General features: G+C 43.5%; 1 protein-coding gene across 8 annotated transcripts in view; it reads right to left on the bottom strand.

Moving 5' to 3' along the window:
• BICD1 (BICD cargo adaptor 1) overlaps positions 1-24,765 on the bottom strand; it is a 263,678-nt gene that overhangs the window by 127,657 nt on the left and 111,256 nt on the right. For 7 of the 8 annotated variants that reach the window (XM_037878550.2, XM_043540936.1, XM_043540942.1 and 4 more), the window contains exon 2: positions 23,715-23,927. In XM_037878550.2, coding sequence (XP_037734478.1) covers positions 23,715-23,927 — 213 coding nt within the window. Of the gene's footprint in view, positions 1-23,714; positions 23,928-24,765 lie in introns of those variants that run through there. The other variant, XM_043540949.1, reaches the window with a different exon arrangement.

Genomic DNA, 24,765 nt, shown 5'->3' with positions numbered 1-24,765 from the left:
GAAGAAGTTAATAAAAATAACTTCAAACAGAGAATAATTGAATGGTATTTTTAAACTCTACAGTAATTTAAAATTCAGAGTCATTTAAAATGTATAGGATGATTTATTTTTAACTAGAATTACCACTGTGATGAGCAACTCCATCTCTCATAACAGATTGAGGAGAAAGAAATTATATAGCTGCTTTGGGAGGAAGAGTAACTCATTATCTTTAAAAGGGAACGGAGGGAAGAATGGAAAATTCTAAAAAGTTATAAATGATGGGTTTAGTATCCAGAACTAAGACAGGTGTAGCCTATAGGTCTAGGTATTTCCTAGGTAGGGCATACCCATAAGTTAAGGCTATGAGCCTCCAAGACAATAGCTTAGCTAAACAAGGCATATGGCCCAAAAGCCTTAGCATAAGCAGCTAAGCCAGGAGTAACCCGAGAGATCATAAGACATCACAAGACAGAATGCTGTAATGACTAACCTGCTGATAGGTAACCACAAGATGCCAGTTTATACCAGCGTGGGATATTTTAAATCAGGAACATCAGCTGATGCCTGACCACAAGAATGCCATGGTAACTAATTAACATATATGCCAAGAAGCTTGAGGTACAAGGCCTAGAACCTATGGGAGAATGGCACCCCAACATCAGTAAGGTGAAGAAATACAGACAAGGAGAAGGGGATGATGCCCCTACTGAATATGAATTAGGCAAAGTGGTGTCAGCATAACACATTATGAAAACTGTATCCCAGCCTGCGTCCCTTGGGACATGTCACTTTTGGGAGATGCCAGGATGCCAACCACTGAGGATGATGGAGATGGGATTGGTGAGGATGAGGACGACGACTAGCACTTCGGGTGCTTTTGCAAATGGATGCCCAGATGCACGTTCTGCATTATCTCTATCTACCTTGCTGGACTGGAGTGTTTGTAACGTTGCTATGTAGCTTAATAAAACTATTACAAATACAGATAGTCTTTCCCAAGTGTGAATGATGCAACCGTGCACATTGGGGTTCCTGACTAAATTTTAATTTTAATAACACTTAGGCCTGATTTTGGGACAAGAACCTACCAAACGTTAACTGGGAATTCTGCAGTAATCAATATAATTAATGCACAATCTATAGATCAGGCAATACCAGGGTGAATTACTCCATAATTGCCCTGTTCTGTACACTCCCCCTGAAGCTCTGATATGCGCCACTGTTGGAGACAGGATACTGGGCAAGATGGACCATGCTGTATGCCAGCTCTTATGTACTTAATCTTAAGTTTGAAAACAATTGCACTTACATATCACAGTTTCCTTCCTATGAACTTCCTAAAATATTTATAAGGCATAAAAATGCAAAATGAGGTGTGAAGAACCAGTATACCAAACGTGTCAAAAGAATGGACAGAAATGCAGCTAGTGATTTGGACAGACAATCTGCTTTATGAGGAATATAGCTTTTATACTTGGGGATGGGAGGGGGACAAGGCTGAATATGAACAAAGACCTGAGCCCTATAGTTAGAGCCCTGTGCGGATACAAATTTATATCCACAGATATAAATCGGTATCTGTGGAGATGCAGGGCTGTACCGGGCACCGCAGTGGCGAAAGGAGCAGCACGTGGGGCAGCCGCTCCCAGGAGCCAGCGCCCTGCGCCGGCACTCCTCTGGCACAGCTGTACCACCCACAGCCCCGCCTCCAGCCCTGCCCACTTGGTCTGGCACCGAGCTCACCAGCAGCTGTCCCTGGTCATGCTCGTGTGTTCAAGCGGCGTGCACAGCCCCAGACAGAGGAGACAGATGGCTGCTTGGAAGGGACTCCTGTCCCGAGCCGTGCGCACTGCTTGAATACACGAGCGTGACCGGGGACAGCTGGGCTCTACCTATAGTTTCCCCCAAATAAATAAACAAACAAACCCAATCCGCAGTTGTTTCTCAGATCTACAATACAGTGTGGACCAAAGGCAATTTCAAGCTAATCAGGGAAATCTATATCAACCTTTTTGAACAGTCAGAATCTTTATTCCATACTTGTTTGACTGGAATGGTTGCACAGGAAAATGTTTATCATAATAATTACCAAAAATAAACAGGTTTCAGAGTAACAGCCGTGTTAGTCTGTATTCACAAAAAGAAAAGGAGGACTTGTGGCACCTTAGAGACTAACCAATTTATTTGAGCATGAGCTTTCGTGAGCTACAGCTCACTTCATCGGATGCATACTGCGGAAATCGCAGAAGACATTATATACACAGACACCATGAAACAATACCTCCTCCCACCCCACTCTCCTGCTGGTAATAGCTTATCTAAAGTGATCATCAAGTTGGGCCATTTCCAGCACAAATCCAGGTTTTCTCACCCTCCGCCCTCCCACAAACAAACTCACTCTCTTGCTGGTAATAGCCCATCCAAAGTGACCACTGTCTTCACAATGCGTATGATAATCAAGGTGGGCCATTTCCTGCAGAAATCCAGGTTCTCTCACCCCCTCACCCCCCTCCAAAAACCACACACACAAACTCACTCTCCTGCTGGTAATAGCCTATCCAAAGTGACCACTCTCCTTACAACCTGCATGAAAACCAAAGTGGGCCATTTCCAGCACAAATCCAGGTTTTCTCACTCCCCCACCCCCATACTCACACAAACTCACTCTCCTGCTGGTAATAGCTCATCCACCAATGTGATATATGCCATCATGTGCCAGCAATGCCCCTCTGCCATGTACATTGGTCAAACTGGACAGTCTTTACGTAAAAGAATAAATGGACACAAATCAGATGTCAAGAATTATAACATTCATAAACCAGTCGGAGAACACTTCAATCTCTCTGGTCACGCAATCAGAGACATGAAGGTCGCTATCTTACAACAAAAAAACTTCAAATCCAGAGTCCAGCGAGAAACTGCTGAATTGGAATTCATTTGCAAATTGGATACTATTAATTTAGGCTTAAATAGAGACTGGGAGTGGCTAAGTCATTATGCAAGGTAGCCTATTTCCCCTTGTTTTTTCCTCCTCCCCCCCAGACGTTCTGGTTAAACTTGGATTTATGCTGGAAGTGGCCCACCTTGATTGTCATGCACAGTGTGGGGAGAGTGGTCAGTTTGGATGAGCTATTGCCAGTAGGAGAGTGAGTTTGTGTGTGGGGGGGGGGGGGTGAGAAAATCTGGATTTGTGCTGGAAATGGCCCACCTTGATTATCATGCACATTGTAGGGGGAGTGGTCACTTCGGATGAGCTATTACCAGCAGGAGAGTGAGTTTGTGTGAGTATGGGGGTGGGGGAGTGAGAAAACCTGGATTTGTGCTGGAAATGGCCCACTTTGATTTTCATGCAGGTTGTAAGGAGAGTGGTCACTTTGGATAGGCTATTACCAGCAGGAGAGTGAGTTTGTGTGTGTGGTTTTTGGAGGGGGGTGAGGGGGTGAGAGAACCTGGATTTCTGCAGGAAATGGCCCACCTTGATTATCATACACATTGTGAAGACAGTGGTCACTTTGGATGGGCTATTACCAGCAAGAGAGTGAGTTTGTTTGTGGGGGGGCGGAGGGTGAGAAAACCTGGATTTGTGCTGGAAATGGCCCAACTTGATGATCACTTTAGATAAGCTATTACCAGCAGGAGAGTGGGGTGGGAGGAGGTATTGTTTCATGGTGTCTGTGTATATAATGTCTTCTGCGATTTCCACAGTATGCATCCGATGAAGTGAGCTGTAGCTCACGAAAGCTCATGCTCAAATAAATTGGTTAGTCTCTAAGGTGCCACAAGTCCTCCTTTTCTTTTTGCAAAAATAAACACAGGAGAAATCAAATTGAGGGTATCCCTTAAGCTTTTAGACCTCCATTCAGCAAGGTAGACAAGAACATGACTAAGGATATGTCTATCCTTCAAGCTGGACAAGGGATTCCCAGCTCGAGGAGAGACGCTCATGCTAGCTCTGAGCGAGCTAACCCATTAAAAATAGAATGTAGCCATGGTAGCTTGAGTGGCAGGAGGGGCTAGACTCCCTTAAGACACAAAGTGTGTATTTGGGGTGGCTAGCCCCACCTGCTGCTCATGCTGCTGGGGTTTCATTTTATTTTTATTGTGCTAGCACAATGAGAGATGGCGCGAGTGTCTCTCCTCGACCTGGGAATCACCTATGCAGCTCAAAAGTGTAGACATACCCTAACGGTATAGTTAAGGAGACTACCTGTTTGCTAACATCCTATGTGCTATAGTGAGATTATCCACATGCTTAAATTTAGGCACATGCTAAGGTGTCTCCTTGACTGGAACCTCAGTTCTGGAGCCATATCCTAAGCCCTTGCAAAAGGACCTGCACATCTGATTCTTCACTCTGACTGTAACTTCTGTTTGTTCACTTCTGGCTACATTGCAAAGCCTGCCCCTTTAACTAGGCATTTCCTGTGGGTTGAGTCAAGTCAGGATGAATTGGGAGGGCCTGGGTGCTCACACAGCGTTAGCCAAAAGACTGATCTCATCTTCAATTTTTTTCCTCAGTTCAGTGCAGGAAATTGCACTGGGTACTTCAAAACCAGAGGCGGGCCAAGCAATCCTCTTGTATATTTTTATTTATTCTCATGTTTACCTTCCTGTTTTCTTACTACTTTTGAAGCACATGTGTGCGCCAATTTTGGGAGAGGTGACACCACTTTTCCTGCCCTAATCAGAACTTAGCTCTTGAAATTTTAACCCAAAAAACCCCTAATTTAAATACATTTATTTTGCTATACAGATTTTGCTCAAACTACAGGATAGTTCCTCATCTTGTTACCATCTCTCTCATGAGAATGTGACCAGCTAACATAGTCTGTGAGTTATTGTGCAGGAAACAGAAGTGTAGCACAACTCCATAACTCACAGGAATATAGCTAGCATTAGAATTCTGATATCCCATTCTCACCACCAACTCCGCAACACTACTGGAAAGTGGGCCGTAGTTAAACCTCTCTCTCTGTGATGCTGACATTGTCATTCCATGGTAATTATTTAAATGCAATTCTACAGCCAACATAAACATAGGCATTCTGAGTATGTTCCCTTGACATTTAAAAAGGTATCTACTGTGGTGTTTTCCAAGACACATTTGGGTGAAGCGCTGCTGTACAAAGAAAGGGGGCTGTGTATAAAGAAAACACCACAGTAAAGAAAAACTGTATCAATACCCAGTTCGACCCATGTTGTGTTTTGAAAGAATTAGTTACAGAAGCTGCCAAGTTGTAATTTTGTATGATCATCTGCACGTACACATCTAAAGCATTTGCCAGCAAAAGTGCATTTACCTCAATCCTGAAGCTTAAAAGTGGATTTGACCATCACAATGAAAGGGTGATAACACTGTCTGACCTCTGATTGACTTGGTGCCCTCTTCCTGGATGCTGACTAGCACTGGTTATTGAGAACAACTAAAAATAAACAGCTTGCCTCATACACAGCAATAAAGTAAAAAAAAAGATGCATCCGATGAAGTGAGCTGTAGCTCACGAAAGCTCATGCTCAAATAAATTGGTTAGTCTCTAAGGTGCCACAAGTCCTCCTTTTCATTTTGCGAATACAGACTAACACGGCTGCTACTCTGAAAGGTAAAAAGAGACACTGGAATGGAATCCTTGAGTTTCTCACACTATTCACCTTTGTGCCATCTTCCTCTGGCATTTTTCCCCTTGAGAAAAGGGGATGACACGGAAGGCACAATTAGACTCATGATGAAAGCCAAGAACTTATTAGCAATTTCACTGGAGTGCCAAATTGGTAATGAGTTTCGGGTTTTCAGTGAGACGAGGGAATTGCATGAGAGACTACCCTGTGGAGGATGGTACCGAGCAATGGCACCACATTGCCATGCAAAGGATGACTCCTGATTTGCATAGAAGCCTTTTGTTTTCGGAGGTGAAGGTACCATTGAATTCAATCAGGAGTTCTGCCTGAGTATATGACATGGAGTACAAAAAAACACCAAACAAAAACAAAAACACAGGAGAAATTAACTTGAGGGTATGCCTTAAACTTTTAGGACTCTATACAGCAAGGTGGACAAGAATGTGCTTAAGGATAGGTCTACCCTTCAAGCTGGACAAGTGATTCCCAACTCGAGGACAGACACTCGCACTAACTCTGAGCGAGCTAGCACGCTAACAGAATGAGGACGTGGCAGTTTGAGAGGCAGGAGGAGTTAGACTCTCCTGAGTGCATTCTCATCAGAGACACTAGGTGTGTACTGGGGATGGCTAGACCCGCCCGCCACTCGCGCTGCCTCTCAACGGTATCATGAGTAAGACTGCGCGTCTGTCATGGAGGTCACGGATCACCTAGGGGAGGGGACCCCAGCTCTCACTGGCATTCCCCTGCAGCTCCTACGTGGAGGGATCAGGGGGCTCTGCGCACCACCTGCAACCGCAGGTGCCACCCTTGCAGTTCCTGTTGGCTGTGGTTCCTAGCCAATGGGAGCTGCAGAGCCGGCACTTGTGGCGGAAGAAGCGCACAGACTCCACGGAGCGCCCCTGGCTTTCCCTCCCCAAAGGAGCTGCAGGGGCATGCCAGTCAGAGCCAGGTAGGGAGCCCGCCAGCCCTGCCAACCCTCCCCCCCCACCAGCTGTGTCCTGGATCACGTGCCACCGTGCCCCGCTACCCTCCCCCAGCAGGGGTCCTAGGCCATGCACTGCCACACCCCTGGCCTGTGGGCCACCCCCCACACCCCCCAGCACCAGCAGGGTTCTGGGCCACCCCTTCCAGCACCCACGATGCCCCCAGATGCCCCCTACCCCCCCCCCCCCCCGAGCAACCCCGGCCCAAGTTTTAGCTAAGGGTACATAGTAAAAGTCATGGACAAGTCACGGGCCGTCAAGGGCAGTGGGTGGGAGGGACCCAGAGGGTCACATGACCCTCCCCAAATGCCGGCGGGGAGGAGGAGGGCAAGGGACCAGCAGCCAGCAGGGACAGAGCCTCTCCTCTTCCGGCCATGCTGCCTGGCGGGGCACTACCTGGCGCAGTGCAGCTGCGCAGCGCAGCGGGACAGAGCCCCCCTTCGCCAAGTAATGTGGGGACGGGGAAGGGTCGGGCTGGGGAGAGTGTGGGAGCCCCGGGCTGGGGGTAGGGTGGGTAGAAGTCATGGGAGGGTATCACGTGGTGAGGCCACATGCCCCCCTTTGGCTGGGGCCCCCTGTGTCCCTCCCCACTAGTCGCCACTACAAGTCATGAATTTTTGTTTACTGCCCGTGACCTGTCCATCACTTTTACTGAAAATACCCATGACTAAAACATAGCTTTAATCAGGAGTTTTGATTCCACTTCCTCCTTTGTTTTTGTAAGTAAATTACTACTAGCAAAAGACTTTACAAAAAGTGAGTCTTGCACTTCAGTCTGGTCAGAGTTAGGCTTGGGCTCAATCTGGTTTCATCTGACAATGTTTTTCCTGCTGGGGTCATGTCACCATTGTTGGCAAAACTGAACCAGCGTCCCATAATGCTCTATGGCTAGAGCAGGGGGAGCCAACCTGAGCCTGAGAAGGAGCCAGAATGTACCAATGTACATTGCCAAAGAGCCACAGTAATACGTCAGCAGCCCCCCATCTGCTCCCCAGCCTGCCGGCAGCCCCCACCAATCAGCGCCTGTCGCTCCAGCCCCAGAATCAGTGCCTAGGTAAGGAGCTGCATATTAACCTCTGAAGAGCTGCATGCAGCTCGGAGCCACAGGTTGGCCACCCCTGGGCTAGACCAAAGGTGAAGTGGGAAAATATTGCCTGAAAAACTATAGTACTGATATTTTTGACAGGTTTCAGAGTAACAGCCGTGTTAGTCTGTATTCGTAAAAAGAAAAGGAGTACTTGTGGCACCTTAGAGACTAACCAGTTTATGTGAGCATGAGCTTTCGTGAGCTACAGCTCACTTCATCGGATGCATAGCATTGTACTGATATTGCAGTGGTGGTTTCCATACGAGGAGTGGAACTGTACTAAGGACATGGAAGTGTACTAAGAACTGTGAATCCAGTTCTCACAAATAGAGACATTAACTAAAGTATGCAAATGGTTTTATGACTGTAACTAAAAAGGTGATGAGTAAGGTATGTTGTGCAACTACATAAGAAAGAAGCTAATAGTAACCAAATAAGATCTAGCATACATTTTAAAATGCTTTGTATCCATTTTAAGTTGTAAAAGTAAGAACTGTAAGTAGAGCTATGAAATGCATTTTGAAAATCTACTAAGAAGCTAAACTATTGCAATCTCTGTTGCGTGTAGGTATAGCTCTGTTCTTTATTTGACAAGTCTGTCAGAGAATAAAACGTATGCCCTGTTGAAGCTTGTGAAATATGTGCAGACTACCAGGTACAGATATCTGTGCTTGTGTCTGCTTGGTCTCTGTGTTTTGCAACATATTTATGGAACCAGATCAGAAAAGACAGGGCTATAACCAGGGTGGGGTGAGCAAGGCAGCTGCCCAGGGCGCAAAGCCATGGGGACAGAAAAATGGGGCAGAGAAATGACAACAAAAACACAGTAGGGGGCAGAGGCAACATGGGAGTATTGATAGTGAGGGGCCAGCAATGCCCAGTGGGGCTCGGTTGCACCTGCACAGCAGGGCTCAGAGAGGGAGCACCACCTCCAACCCAATTCACCTCAGTGGCCCACTCAGATTGTCTGGGTTGTGGGGGCGGACGGGCGGGTGCAACCAAAAAATTCGAGAGGGGGCACGCGACCCTGCATGCCCCCCTCCATGCATTGCCTCTGGTAGGATACACAAATAGGCTTCCTCGTCCCAGGTGCTAAAATGCCTACTCACAGCTCTGAGAAAAGATTAAAGGTTGGTGCATATATAGTGGAGTTTGGGGCATCTCCATTTGTTGTGTATAAACAAGGGTAGTATAAAATGAGCAGAAGTAAGCCCATGATTTCAGGACTGACATTGCAAGACAGGTCCCCAGAGTTGGTAATATATCACCTCTTTGTATTGTGCTGATTTATCTTGGATCAGCAAACTGGTTGAGTCTGCAAAAAGAACAGGAGTACTTGTGGCACCTTAGAGTCTGGCTGATCTCACATTATTAACTAAAACCAACTTTATAACACCTTGAACATGCTGCTCCTCAGCACTTGAAGAGATTCCTCTTCGATCTTAACATCCAGTTTGCAATCACAGTGTGACCCCCCCCACCCCACCATGCATAAGGATAAGACGAGATTTGGCATTTGTTTAATAAATAGGGAAACGGCAAATGCTCTAACCTGAGTCACTGATATTTTCCTTGCCATTTATTATTTGTATTGTGGTAGCACCAGTCAGGGCTATGTTGTGATAAGCACATAATGAAAAGATGGTCTCTGCCTCAAAGAGATCATAAAGCTTTTGGTTTTGCTAAGTGAACTCATAATGAACCTCTAAACCTGTGAGGCCTTACATTACAATCAGTTCTGTGCTGTTAGCCATTACAAATACAAAAGTGAAGTGGTTTTTTCCCCCCCAACAAAATGTCTTCCACAGGAAACCATATTACATTTCATACAGTGCCATACAGAAAATCCTGCACATATTTGACTCATCATCAGAATGTCCACAGTGTGCCTCACAACAAAGAAGGCAATATGAACATGATCCTGAATTGGTTAGGGAGCCTGTAAGAGGGTTTATACACCCCATACCGAGCACGGACAGAAGAAAGAGGAGAGTCATCCCTACATACAAGCAACCAGGCTGACCACATTTTACCCACAGCAATGAATAACTACCAACGCTGATTCCTCCAGACGTATCAGGTCCTCACATGGCGCTGTGCATTTGTCTCTAGCTGGTGCTGTGCATTTTGACAGATTTGCGTTAGCTTGCAGAGCATTACACCAGAGTCATTGCCATCTGTATGATAATCCATTTGCTACAGCGTGGTGCTCACATTTAATTGTAAGCATGGCCCACAATCGCAGTTTTGCTTTTTTTCTTATTACAATAGATTGTTGGCTCATTCGTGCAACAGAAAAAAAAACAACCCAACTGAAGTGAAAAAACAAAGACGCTGAAACTGATTGAAGTGAAGCACGGCCGCACATATCGATATATGTACTTGTGGGGTGGGGTGGGGTGGGGTAAACTACTCCAGACACAAAGAAGTGGGGCATGATCAAATAAGCTTGAGAAGCTGTAGATGAATTGAAGGGGGCCACTTAGGAGAAAGCTAGGACCCCTAGAGAGACTGAACCAAGAGCAGCTGACAGAGCCAGTAGATTGAGAAGGTGGGCACAGATATGCCCTTTCTTGGTGAACATGAGAAAGTCAGTAATCAAATGTTAAGCAAGTCGGAGCCACAATATAACCTGCAATTCCAAGGAGACAGATCCATGTTGGTTTGTCCACTGTGGCACGTGACTTTTGACTACCAGGAATACTTCAACTTTATGAGCTCTGCTATTGTTTTCTCTCTCTCTCTCCTTCTCACACACCCCACCCAAGGCAGAAAACTTATGATGGAATGTATTTAAATCAATAATGGAATGCACATACTCCCTTGCTCTGATCCCGCTGACTTGTAGCAATTTTGTCTACACTGCAATAAAAGCTCTGCAGCATGGCTGCGGCTGTCCTAGGCCAGCTGACTCGGGCATATGGGGCTCAGGCTACAGGGCTAAAAATTGTTGTGTGGACGTTTGGACTTGGGCTGGAGCCACGGCTCCCAGACCCCACAATGTGGGAGAGTCCCAGAGCCAAGGCTCCAGCCCAAGCCCAGAGTATACACTACAGTGTTTAGTCCCACAGCCTGAGCCCTGCAAGCCTGTGTCAACTGACCTGGGCTCTGTGACCAGTGCCATGGATTTTTTTGTTGCAGTGTGGGTGTACCCCAGACATCTAGAAAGGGACCACTGGTGATTGACAGGGAATGTTTGTTATCGGATGTGTTCTGTGATTAATGAAATAAAGAACCATTGATTGATGTTTATGTCAGGAAGAATCGCTTTTGTCATTGATGGTTTCTGTAATCATGGCTCAGCTGCAGCTGTCTTTAGCTTATTTGTCATAACTGTTGCCAACCTACTATGATAACATTTTTAAAAAAAAGATACTAGAGACTTTTTAAGTAGCAGTAAACACTTGTTGCTGAAAACTGTAAAGATTGGTGTTGCTGACTTGCCTTCCTGGCTCCACATGCAAGATGCTTCTTTTGATAAGGCTCACTACATAATGATTCCCCCATACAGCACTAGGGGTAACTTTGGATTGTGAGATATCTGGGACAGAACCTATACTACGCTCAATTGTAGGAAAGAAATTTCTTTGTCTTGAACAGTACATAAGAGAAGTGTTTTGGGGAGTAAGTTATGAGTGAATCAAGTCACTTCTCCAGTCTTCAGCTCAGGTGGGTAACATATCAAAACTCTCTTTCTGTATTCTTCATTGTGCTGTATTAATCTTTGACTAATAATCTCCATTTACATAAATGCCCATTGAGCCTGTTACTTGACATCTCATACCATTATTAAACATTTGAACCCAAAACAACCTGAAGCAGACTGAAGCCTCAAACTGTCAGACACAGGAGGTAAATTTCTTTTCTGATTTACCCCTGTGCAAGCCCCTGAAGTCATTGGGTGAGAGTCAGCACAGAACATGGCCCACTGCTCCTGAAGAATCCAGATCCCTTTGCAAAGACTCGTAAAACTGGCCACTCAGGATTTAATAGCATATACGAACAATGCCAACAATTGACTTAGTCCATCACTTTCTGAAAAGCCTTCGGCTGGCCTAAGTTATTTTTAGCCAACAATAACTATATAAGACTGAATCAGCACAGATGTTTCCCACTGGGGCTCGCCCTCATCTATAAACAAGGACTGGTCACTCAATTGTTACGTATTAGAAAAAAAATTCCCAATAATAATAATAATTAATCATATTAATCATAGGGATCACCTAAGAAGACTTTTAGGGTTTAGTGGCAGCATGGTCCAGTGAATAGAGCACTGGACTGGAACTTAGGGGACCCCGGTTCTATTCCTGATTCTGGCACTAACCTCCTGGGTGACCTTGGCCAAGTCACTTCACCTCTCTGTGTCTTTACTTCCCTTCCCAACCTTTGCCTTGTCTATCTAGACTGTAAGCTCTTCAGGGCAGGAACTGTTTCTCATTACATGTTCGTACAGTACCCAACAGCAAGAAGCCCTGATGTCAGCTGGGGCTCTAGATGCTACCATGATACAAACAGAATAAAACTAGGAGGCTAATCATTTCCCAGTAGTTTCAGTAGGTACCTCCACTGATTTATCCTGCTCCTGGTTCTTGCTTTGATTTATCACTTCATAGAAAGTAAAAAGCACTGTTGAAAGTGCACTTGTTTCATTTGGCATTTACAATCTTAAAAGACCCTTTCTGCTAAGAAAAACAGGGAATATGAGAGATTAAAGTAACGTACATGCTGTAAATTATGCAGTGTCCTCTTAGCAATGATCCATCATTCTGCCTAACCCTTGCTTGACCTCCCCTCTGTCCATTGTTTAAGTCTTTTTATTTGTGGCAGAGCTAAATGCCTGAATGTTGCCAAAGGAAAACAGTGTCACTTATGTGTCAGATCAGAAATGTGTGTCCAAAGTCCCAGTCCCAGATTCATCAACAGGAAACAAGACCAACCGACAAATGTTTTTGTTCAAATGTGGATGCCTGTTCGAGTACGACGACGACGAACTGGATGTGTGAAAATTGCTCTGAAAAAAACGATGTTAAAATCACATTTAATCAGTGAGACTGTCTTTTTTGAATGTATGATCAGATTATGAACAGTCATGATATTATGAACTGTGTTTCAACAAATGTTAAAATTAATGCAATATGGCCCTCATTTGGTTTCAGATATAAGGGCTGAATGAGTCATTGGGAGAAAGCATGGAAATTTAGAATGGCAGGGGAACTGTACAATGATGCATAATAAGTGGGTGGGGGTGAATGGCTGCCTTGCAATTCTTCAACTGATCTACTGCTTAATAAGTGTATTCAGCACAAGTTCAAGCCAATTGACATAACCAGACTCAGGAAAGTTCTCCCCCAAACTCACAGCTGTTCCTATGACGGACAGGTAATGTCATATTGTAGCATATCAGTACCCTTTTATAGTATGAGAAAAGACCTAGCAGGGTTACCAAAGCACTGACCCAGAGAACATCACTTAGTTCTCTGGGTCAGTGGTACAAAGAATGCTAAAGTTTCCTATTGGGTGTTTTCTGGAAGACACACCAAAGACAGGAAAAGTGGATACAAAGGACAAAGGAAGTGACCCAATAAATATAAAGATCATTACATGCAAAATGAGGCACAGGAAAATATTTCTATTCAATCTGGATCAGCGCTAGCAAACACCATTCCACAAGCTCACTACAATTTTGTACCTCTATTGCTTTGTGCAGCCAAATCTATTACTCTTCAATTTGCTTAATTGCTGCTTTTTCCCCCTCTAGACCACTTGCAGACATGGATCAGAATCTCATCCGTTTAGATATCTGGGGCCTAATTTTCCATTGCCATGCATCTCATATAGTCATTACACAAGTGTAAAATGAGTGCTAAGCGAGCTACAATGCTATCAAATCAGAAGGATTTACATCTACTTTGTGCTCACTTTGCATCGATGTAAGTGACTACACAAGTGTGACAGATGTGCCCTTATAGTCACACCCTGCACACTACTGTAATAATCTTTGAAAACTAATAGCTTGCTGGTCAATTATATTCTGGTCAAACGTATATAACAACATTATATGTACAATTATTAATATAAGCTGAAATCATGACAGAAGTGTGCTTACTAGACAAGTCTGGGAAGTAGGTAAACCTGTTCCTCAAAGACAAAGGACAAACTGATGCCACAGCCAGATGTCATCAAAGCTGATGGGCCATAACCTATCAAGTGGCCATTCTTTGGCAAGGAAAGGGGGCAGGAATAAATAGGTCTGCATCTCAGCAAACAGCAGCAAAAAGCCTCCTCCCTACCAGACTCCATGTCTCCTTGCTTTCAGCTAGAAAGAACTTTATCTACGGGTCACTCTCAGGAAGATGCATTTTAAAGGGTAACTGAACTATAAGAGTGAGGGGCAAAAACACCCCAAGTTCTCTCTCCCTATCCATCTCTCTTGAACCAAAGACAACAAAAGAATCCAGCTCTTTGACTTTGGGAGGGATCCTGACCTGAAGATCAGTCAGTAATGCTGTTGGGAGCATGTGGTAAGAATTTAATCTTGAACCAAGCCAAGATTGTAAAGTTTTAGTACCAGGAAGTGTTTTCTCTCTATTTCTCTTGTAACTATTTGTGACTTTATTGCCTGTGCTTGTACTCACTTAAAATCCTATCTTCTTTTGCTAAATACACTTGTTTTAGTTTTTTAGTCAAAATTAATCCAGGGTTGTGGTTAAACTGGGCTGTGTGGTAAATCCATTTAAAAGGAGCACATTGTTGTATATTGTTCCCTGACCGGGACAGACCTAAAATGTCTGGACTGTCCAGGAGAGAGCTGAACAGTGCAGAACAAACATTTTTCGGAGGGGAAATTCAGGACTGGGAATATGTTGGGATCACCCTGAATGCAGTAGCCAAGGCTGCTGTAAACCAGAGTGGGGCTGGTGTTTAGTGACAGAGTATCGGGGTCAGAATTGCTGAATCAGGACTGTGGCTATACACAGACACTCAAGGTGTGACCTGCATGTTGTTTGGCTGTTTGTGAGGAGCCCAGGTTGGGAGCCACAACAGTGAAGCATTGTGAGGCACCCAAGGCTGCAGGGTAGGTTGTGACACAGTCCCTCATTGGTCTGGATTGCACCCCGGAATGTCACAACAAGGTGCAAAGGAAAAGACAGTCAGGTGACTGGATTCCAAACATGTTCCCAGGATCAAAGTTAACAGCACCTCATGGACACATCAGAACCAGCTGGTGGACTTCCAAAGAAGGCACCAGATACCAGAGTCTTAATGGAGTTTGCACAGGGCACTTTTAAAGATACATTTCTAAAGGCAGATCTTCCATGGCAGGGCTGTGGCTGCTGAGGAGCAGATTTGCCAAATGGTATCACCAAACAGGAATTCCCCCTCCACACAGACCTAACAGAATGGCCAGTGAACACGTGGTGGAGGCCTTGTTATTACTGTTACTTTTATATAGCCCCAAAAAGTGCCTGGGGCTTTACAGGTTTACTACTCTGACTTGGGCGGTAGAGGGAAAAGGTTCCCGATCTGCTGTTTATGGGTCATCATGTAGATCTGGGTATATTCCCATCATGTCTAGTAACTAAATAATAAAACCCTACCACTGCAGCAGTGAGCTATTTATAGCAAATCCAACATGACCTCAAAAATCTCATCCAGTTTAAAGGTGCTTTTATGTGATGTGCCTATAGAAGCAGAGAGACAATTTCCATTTTGCTATAGATAAACTAGAAGGTAGAAAAATCTCAGGCTCTCAGATCATTCATCCAGTTAACAGTCATTAAACCATGAGCCACCCTAGGCTGCTGCTTTATTTGTTTAAATAGTAAATCATCCCTAGCGTAATTCATTTGACTCCAGATTAATCTGGCCCTTTGATTCAGGTTGATGGGGTCCATCTGATTTCAGAGTTCACACAGCAACGCACAGTACAGGAATAAGTATTAAAAAGGGTTCTATTTCAGATCCTCTGTAGGGGCTAGCTCGCTCACACACACACCCCGGCTCTCCCTGGGATACTATACCAGCAAAGTAGTCCAAAGTAGACTAAGTACCAAGTCTCTCACCCTCTATGCTGTTAAACCCTGAGCCCCGGAAGGTTGCAGGGTCCCCTCGGCCCTGGCGGAGTGCATTCTTCCTTGTACTCAATAGCACAAACAGTGCCTTTTTAAACGCCTGCTTAACCTAACAAGGCCCACCTGTCCAGACTGCTGCAGGACTGACAGCTCATACACTCCCTTCACGGCAAGGCAAATCTTTTACCCCTAAATGAAACTCAGTATTCCCCCATGTGTGCAGGTACATACTCTCCATCACAGCTCTTATGAACTGTTTCCCCACACATGCCTGTGTTAGACAACAAAAAAACGTGGTGTTAGTAAATATTAATCCTTTTAGTCCTCTTCTCCTTTTTATATATTAAATTCATTCACATATTAACAATTCTCCCAAAATCCATATGGTATTAGCAAAGAGTGTGTCTGAAAAGTAAGGCAAGAGTGTTGGTTTATAACCTGTGAATGACCTATATTTAGGAATTTCATATGACTGAGTATTGGACTGTGCTTCATTATTGCGGGTGCCTCTAAGCGTATGAGAAAACAGATGTGCAAAAAAGAGACCCCCCCTCAAACTACTAAAAGTGTCTACTGGAGTATAAGAAGGATTGGGTGACTGACAGGGAACAATTGTTATTGCAGATGTTTTCTGAAATGATGAAATGGGAATCCATTAAAAGATGTTATTAACTCAGTGGGAAATGCTGTTTGTAATAATGTCAGTAATAATGACCAGATTAGAATTCCCTTTAGTTTACCGATCATGTAACTTAAAGATACCATAATAGAAATTCTACAAGGTAAAATGAAAATGTTAAAACATAACATAAAGTGAAATTAATCGTAGGAAAGTAATTTTCCTTCCAAAAAGGGGTTTCTTTGTCTCATGCCCTATAAAAAGACAGGTTTCAGAGGAGCAGCTGTGTTAGTCTGTATCCGCAAAAAGAAAAGGAGGACTTGTGGCACCTTAGACACTAACAAATTTATTTGAGCATAAGCTTTCGTGAGCTACAGCTCACTTCATTGGATGCATTCAGTGGAAAATACAGTGGGGAGATTTATATACACAGAGAACATGAAACAATGGGTGTTACCGTACACACTGTAATGAGAGTGATCAGGTAAGGTCAGCTATTACCAGCAGGAGAGCGGTGGGGGAAAAAACCTTTTGTAGTGATAATCAAGGTGGGCCATTTCCAGCAGTTGACAAGAACATCTGAGGAACAGCGCGGTGGTAGTGGGGGGATAAACACGGGGAAATAGTTTTACTTTGTGTAATGACCCATCCACTCCCAGTCTTTATTCAAGCTTACGTTAATTGTATCCAGTTTGCAAATTAATTCCAATTCAGCAGTCTCTCGTTGGAGTCTGTTTTTGAAGTTTTTTTGTTGAAGAATTGTAACTTTTAGGACTGTAATCGAGTGACCAAAGAGATTGAAGTGTTCTCTGACTGGTTTTTGAATGTTATAATTCTTGACGTCTGATTTGTGTCCATTTATTCTTTTACGTAGAGACTGTCCAGTTTGGCCAATGTACATGGCAGAGGCCAAGGGTGGTAATGTATCTATTCTTTCTGTAATCTGTTTAGTACTGTACTAATCTCTGATTGATAATCTGATTAAATAATTCCATTTGATCCTGTTATTTGACAATCTGGAATTGTTATTAAATTTCAACACGCAACAATGGTATCATCATAGAACCATAGGGTTAGAAGGGACCGCAATGGCCATCTAGTCTAACCCTCTGCCAAGATGCAGGATTTGTTGTGTCTAAACCGCCCAAGACAGATGACTATCCATCCTCCTTTTGAAAACCACCAGTGAAGGTGCTTCCACGACCTCCCTAGACATCTGTTCCATTGTCCTACTGTTCTTACAGTTAGGAATACATAAATGAAAAACTTCCTAACTAGAGGAACAACCAGACAGGAAACCACGGATGCCAATTTTACATGACTTATCCTACAACCTGTCTCATGCCTGAGCTACTCACTGCTACTACTTCTGTTTTCGTATCACTCATTGTGACAAGAGTGCTCTCTTTGCAAAGTGAAAAGATGAATTTTAGTTCAGCTGCCACCTGTGCCTCAACAATTCTTCTTTTCTTTGGCAGTTCTAGACCCTTAGAGCAATCTGCGTGGGCCGCTCTGACATCCAGCTTCTATGCTTCTTTTCAAATAAAAGTTATCAACAGTACATTGTGAAGTGGGTGCCAGTTTAGAAAGCCATGCTAACCACTTCTCAGGTCTTTCCTTCCTACCTCTCTAGAAGTGGATCCTTTCTTACAAAGCTACACAGGTGTTTGTAAGGAGATAATACAATTACTTTTTCATGGCAAGAATACTCAGTTATTTTTCAGTAGATTGAGCAGGTTCAAAATATGGCCACTAGCTAGCATCAGAGAGACAACAAAATCAGGAACCAGGGTAACGTGATAAAAATTTTGAATTGATTTGTGTTTTTACTGCAAAAAAAACACTAAACAAAATTTTAAAACCTCAATATTTGAGGATTTCACATCTTATTTAAAATTTTCAAATATATTCCGTTTGTTTGGGATTTTTTGGGGGTGGGGGGGAGGCAAAACCATAAATAATTGTGGCTTTTTTAACTGATTAAAGGACCATTTCCGAATGAAAACAGCCCATATTTATTTTTTAAAGGGTCTTTTTTTTAGTATAGAAATGCAAACATTCCAACGTCTCTGAAATGAAAATCAATTTGGGTACAAAACTTGCTCAAGTTTTGGAAGCAAAAAGGCCATTTCATGCACAGTTAAATTTCTCCATCATTAAATGGCCCAGAACAAAAGGAATTATAATAGCTAGTGATTAAGGTCGTGGTAGTAGCTATTCATACTTGGAAAGAATCCACAGCACAACTATTTCAATTGCTGAAGCAGTGAAGTCTGGCATGGGTTTGAAATAGAAATAGTCCAAAGTTTCATCCACCATATCTTTTTGGTATTAAAAGGGAAATCCTGATGCCAATGAAGTAAATGGGAGTTTTGCTATTGACTTCAGCAGGGTCAGGACTTGACCCTAAAACTTCTCTCTCAGCCCAATCTTAGTGTAAGATAGAGGTCTGTGGGGAGTGTGTACCCTGTTCTCTTCTCCCCATCCACCCTTTCACTGCTACTTATTTCCCCATGCTCTCTGGAAACCAGGTGTATGCTGATGGTTAAACTCCTTAACATTCCCATCACCAAAGCCTTGATGTGTTCATTTATTTTATCTACTGGATTGCAGGCAGCCATGGTCTGTGGTTGCTGTACCTTTCTGCAGTCCTAACAGCTATGCAGAGGTTTCCAGTGACACAGAATATGGTTTCACCCCTTTGTCTGCCAGGTTTCATCTGAAGTTCCTCTTCCAAAGGTTAAAGAGAGGTAGGAATGAATGGCAGCCCTTAAAACTTATCAGTGAATGTGTTTGGAGACTAAAAAAGGGATTTATCTGTATCATGTTCAAACTCCTCAGCCTACCCTTTTAAGCTTTGCACAGCTCCAACTCTGCCTATATCTCTGCTCTTTTCCTCCTACGTCCAAACTCAAGATCTTGGTTATGCCCAGCTTGATCTCATAACCGCCCCCCTCGATACGGTTTCCCACTCTTAACTTCATGCTTTTCTACATCCTGTCAGCTGTGCTCGGATCAGATTTACGGTTCCCATGCATGTAGAGTCCTTCCACAGCTGGCCCCCTCGCAAGAGCTTCCTGCTCCGGATTTTGAGTCTGGTCACATATTGTTTATATGGAATTAGCCTAAAGTAGGGCTGTAAGCTCCTCAGGTCAGAGACCTCATCTTCTTGCTGGACTATAATGCACTGAGCCCCCTTATTCTATTCTAGGGGGAGATTTTCAATGGCACAAATGTCAAAACTAGGCTCCTAACTGCCATTTGTGCCTTTGCAAATCTCCCCCATAAAAACCAAAAATATTTAAAATATAGCAAAATTCACAGCAAAAGTGACAGAAGATAAAGATTATATTGTAAAAAGATCCTGTTACATTGTGACACTTTTGGCTTTATTTTCACCTTTCACCAGTTCATATGCAACTACATAAAAGGTTAAATAAGCTGTTAACCTTATTGATTTCTATAGACACACAGGCCAGCAACCATTCCCATAATATATCTGAACTTTGCCACTGATTACTGAAAAATGTTCCTCATGACTATAAACTTAGTTAATGAAAATGGAATATGGTCTCTGGTTCAGATTACTGAAAGATTTTAAGAGGCTCTAATCAATGTTGGTAGTTGGCTTTAGTGTATGGGTGATGGGCAGTCTTGCTGGCCTGTAATATACAGGAGGTCAGATGTGATGATCTGATGGTCCCTTATGGCCTTAAACTCTAGGACTACAAATTTTGAATGTCACAAGCCAGAGGCCTTGGGTGGGGAGGACAAAGGACGGGCTTACTTTTGAAAACATTTATTTAATTTATTTATTTATTTACTTGGATTTAAAATAATAATTTTAGGATGCCTAGCCGAGGTTCTAGACCTCACAACACATCATTAATAATACAATGAAGTCTCAGCAGCATTAATGTAATAATTTCAATAGGAACTCAGCCAGTCAGAGACCTCCAGACACTCCTTTCCACCTTTCATTGTTGTGGGACATGTACCCTCAGCCCTCTCAGACAGGTGTCTTTTGCACCAATTTGAACCTATTTCTGTGTGTACATGAAAGAGACAGACACACACACAAGGATGGGTGGGACAAGTTCCAGAGTCCCACAGGCCTCACAGAGAAAGCCCTGACAGCCCCCAGCCCCGCCCCCCCTTTTATAATGAGGAAAATCCAGCTCAAACAGCTTGACAGACTGTAATATGGCACATCGTTGGAATAATTCATGTTTTTTTAAACTCTGGGATTACTCAATTCACAGAGCTCATAAGAACCATCGGCTTTCAAATATGTCCTGATTGTTCAAAATATCCTTGCAGGGATTCAGATATTTCTGCCCTGTTGGAAAACTGCTGACCAGACACTCCTACAGTACATGATCAGCATCCTGATTCTGAAAAACATGACCAGAATAAGAAGCAGAACCCAATCAGAAGAGAGTTCCCAACACAGATGGGGGTTGGAGATGCACTTTCCTCAAGCAACTTAGCAACATGGTACCTATAACAGGGCCTGCACTGGGAGACTCCAACAATCTGTTTTCCACACCAAAGAGGATCAACTGAGTCCAGACCAGAATACTGTGGGGTTATGATGCACTCACAAAAATTACTATCTCCAGCATTGTGGAGGAGTGGTTAAAAATTTTTTTTTTTTAAAACATGGGGAGGTTACATTTAATTTGTACTTTATGATTTTTTTATTAAGTATTTTAAAAAACAAATAACAGCCCCTCTTAAAAAAAAAAGATTTTGGACTTAATATTTGCTTGTTTCTCTAACTCATACAGCACAAGACCATGTTCTTCTCCAATTTCTCTTTGTAAATGGATTATTAAACATACTGGTTGAACATTAGAGAGACAAGGTGGGTAAGGTAATATCTTTTATAGGACCAACTTCTGTTGTTGAAAGAGACAAGCTTTCAAGCTATACTGAAGGGTTCATGTTTAGTTCATCCACCTGGAAACAGTCAGGGCACACCCTGACTGTTGTGTAGGAGCAATGCACACATTGCTCCGTCCAAGGACGAGGACCAGATATGAACCATGGGAAGTTAATTAAAGGACAGTAATCGTGGGAAGCTTCCTTGGCCGGGCCTCAAGGCCTGAGAATTAGGATTGTAGTAGATAGAGGCTGGTAAATAAGAATATTAATCAAAGTCATGTATTCCTTTGTTGTGTCCTTTTGCGGTGGAAGTAGGTAATGCGCAGGGGGGAGAAATATAATAAAAGGGAAGGTGGAAAGCTGACAGGCAGCAGCCCATTTCAGCTGACCAGCTTGCTTGCTTGGATAAAGTTGTGTTCTGTCTCATCATTGAACCGCCACACTATACAGAGCTCTTCTTTGGGTGTGGGAAAGATAATCAAAGTGTCACAGCTAAATACAAAGTAGAACAGATGGTTAAACATAGGCGTTAACACATGTGGTAACTTCAGAATGAAGTGGGCCATTAACACCTCTGCAGTTTTGGGACAAATAAGGGTTGGTAGGTTACAGACTGTTGTAAAGAAACAGGCCTGGTCTACACTAGGAAATTAGGTTGGTATAATTATGTCAGTTAGGGGGGTGAAAAATCCATAGCTCTCCCATCAACCTAGCATCTCAGGTAGGTGGAATACCTACACCAACAGGAGGGATTCTCCCATCGGCGTAGTTTGTATCTTCACTGTGCCACTGTAGCAGTTTATGTGTAGACATGCCCACATAAAGCCAGTATGTCTGAATCCATGATTTTCAGTGTCTCGCAAAGTTATGAATTTAAACTTCCAAACTTGTAATTTGAAGGTGTTGTGCAGGTTTCCTTTGAGGATGAGGCCTGAGGGGCCAGATATGGAGTGATTGTTTTGCAAAAAGGGATCTCCTTTCCCAGATCAGAAGAAGAGCTCTGTGTAGCTCAAAACCTTGTCTCTTCCACCAACAGAAGTTGGTTTAATAGAAGATATTACTTCATCCATCTTGTCTCCCTCATATTCTGGGACCAACATGGCTACAATAATGCTGCAAATAACTGGCTGAATATGGCACAGATTGGGAGAGTATGTACTAAACAGCTTTCTGAAAACTGAGCAATCAGGCAAGAGCAGCCAGTAATGACTACATTAGCACTTATCAGTTCTTTGTTATTGTCTAGCTCCCAAAAACGTGGCAGGCATTTCTCCTACCTGTTTCTATGTATTGGAACCTGATTCTGTCTAGTCTATTTAGACTATGTCTACACTATGCAGCTTTTAGCGACACAGCTGTGCCGTTACAGCTGTGCCGCTAAGAGTTGTGCAGCGTAGCGACTGTTTGTCAGCAGGAGACAGTGCTCCTGCCGACAAAATACTCCCACCCCCAACGAGCAGCGTTAGCATTGTCGGCAGGCAAGCACTCCTGTTGACAAAGCACTGTTCATACTGGCGCTTGTCATCAGCAAAACTTTTGTCTTTTGTGGTGTGTGTGCTTTTTTAACACCTCTGAAAGACAAAAGTTTTGTCTTTCACTTGCAAGTGTAGGCAAAGCCTTAGCGTCAGTAATGGAACACGGGACAAAGTCCACAGTCACTTAAAGTAGAACAGCACCTCAGTTCTTGACTCCCTACTGACACATAGGACCTGTGATATTAATCTCAGTGAGATGTGCATGCCTGGAAAGAGAGGAGCAATGAGCTATGTAAGCAACAGGACACTTCTGGATATGAGGGTAATGTGAGATACGTTTATTCCTCAGGCCAAAGGCCTACAAGCACCTGAGATGCGTAGTTACCTCCAATTATTACACTTTATTCAGTGTGTCATTATTCTATTAAGAAAATGGTAAGACTAGGAAATCTGAAGACATGTATTCTCTGGAGTCTGTAACCTTAGCTAGCCAGTTTGTTTCCTCCCTAATCCCAACTTTCAAAACATGACCAAACTCATGACCTCTGTACAGTAGAGTGAACAACTAAGCAGTGGTAGCTCTGGCTAGGCATAGCCAATCGAAAATAATCTGAGTGAGGAAACAGAAAGTGAGAGGAAGAGAGGAAATCATCTGAACAGAAGAGAACACAAAAAACAGTTATTTATGAGAAGTGCATCTTTCTGAACAGTAAGCGATGAAAACCATGCTGTGCTTTTCAAATTATAAATTGCTGACCTGGTTTTACTTCAAATGCAGCTTTTCAAAACAGTGATTGTTTTCTTTTTAAAAGCCCCCCCACACACACACACACGGTTGCGGTTTCCCTGGGATTGATTACCGCAGGATACTCCCGTATTTATAGATACAAGGCTATTTTTGTGACTCAGAGCCATACCATTTATCAAACTCAAAAAAACCCCATTCTTAGTCCCATCCCCTGCCCACCTCCCTCACCCTCATCAATTTACCTCTTTCAGGTCGTGGACAATAGCAGTGAGCCTCTCATTCTCTGCTTGAACCTTGGTGACCACTGCCCTGCTCTGTTTCAGCTCATTTTGCATCTCCAAGATCTTCCCTAGGTAATAAGCTTCCTTTGATGCAGACTCCTGCAGGAGAGTTTCTTCACGTGTTTCACCATCTTCAGCCACTTTGCGGTGGATTGAGAATGATTGTCCAAATGCCTGCAAGAGTAAAATAATGGAAGCCCTTAAAAATCTACTCACTGTAGAGAGCAACTCTACCCTGCCATGAGGAATGGACCACATCTGGGGCCTCCAAGCTATGACCAACTAAACACTGTATCAGCAGCTTTCCAAGAGATGAGGGGATGACAGGTTGAATCCCCTGTCCGGGATGCCACCTGATGTGCTGGGGTCCCACTGGTTTTGCCTGTTCCACCAGCCTGGGTTTCCTCACCCTGTCCTAGGTGTGCCAGGCCCTCAAGCCTTCTCCAGCACACATACACAGGTAGGGACACACCCAGCTGCAAACAGACACTGAGATCAGCTCTGTGTGGGAGGAATCAGCTCGGGGATTTCCCAGCACTCACATGCACACCTCCTTTGCGGCATAAACCCAAAGTAATATTGTCTTGAACTGTATAGAAAGTTCTGCACAGCGCAAGCTCATAAAAATTCACCCCCTCCCTCAATGTGGAGGGAGATATGCACAGCTTTGCCCCCTCCACCTCCCCAAGGTATGAACAGCAGAAACTAGGTTTTGAAATAAACAAGAAATTAGTTTATTAACTATAAAAGATAAATTTTAAGTGATTATAAGGGATAGCAAACAGAACAAAGCAGATTACTGAGCAAATAAAACAAAACATGCAAATGAAGCTTAATACACCCAAGAAACAGATTACAAAATGTAATTTCTCACCCTAAATGTTATTTTAGGCAAGTTGCAGAGTTTCTGTAGCTTAGAGTTCCAGTTATTTCTCTTTACAGACTGGACCCGTCTCAGCCTGGACTCAACCCTTGCCTTTCCCTTCAGGTGTTTTTAGCAATCTTCCTTCTT

This window comes from Chelonia mydas, chromosome 1, assembly GCF_015237465.2.
Source record: "Chelonia mydas isolate rCheMyd1 chromosome 1, rCheMyd1.pri.v2, whole genome shotgun sequence".
Lineage (NCBI taxonomy): Eukaryota > Metazoa > Chordata > Testudines > Cheloniidae > Chelonia > Chelonia mydas.
Note: the sequence above shows the minus strand (reverse complement) of the source record. Positions and strands in the feature narration are given on the sequence as shown.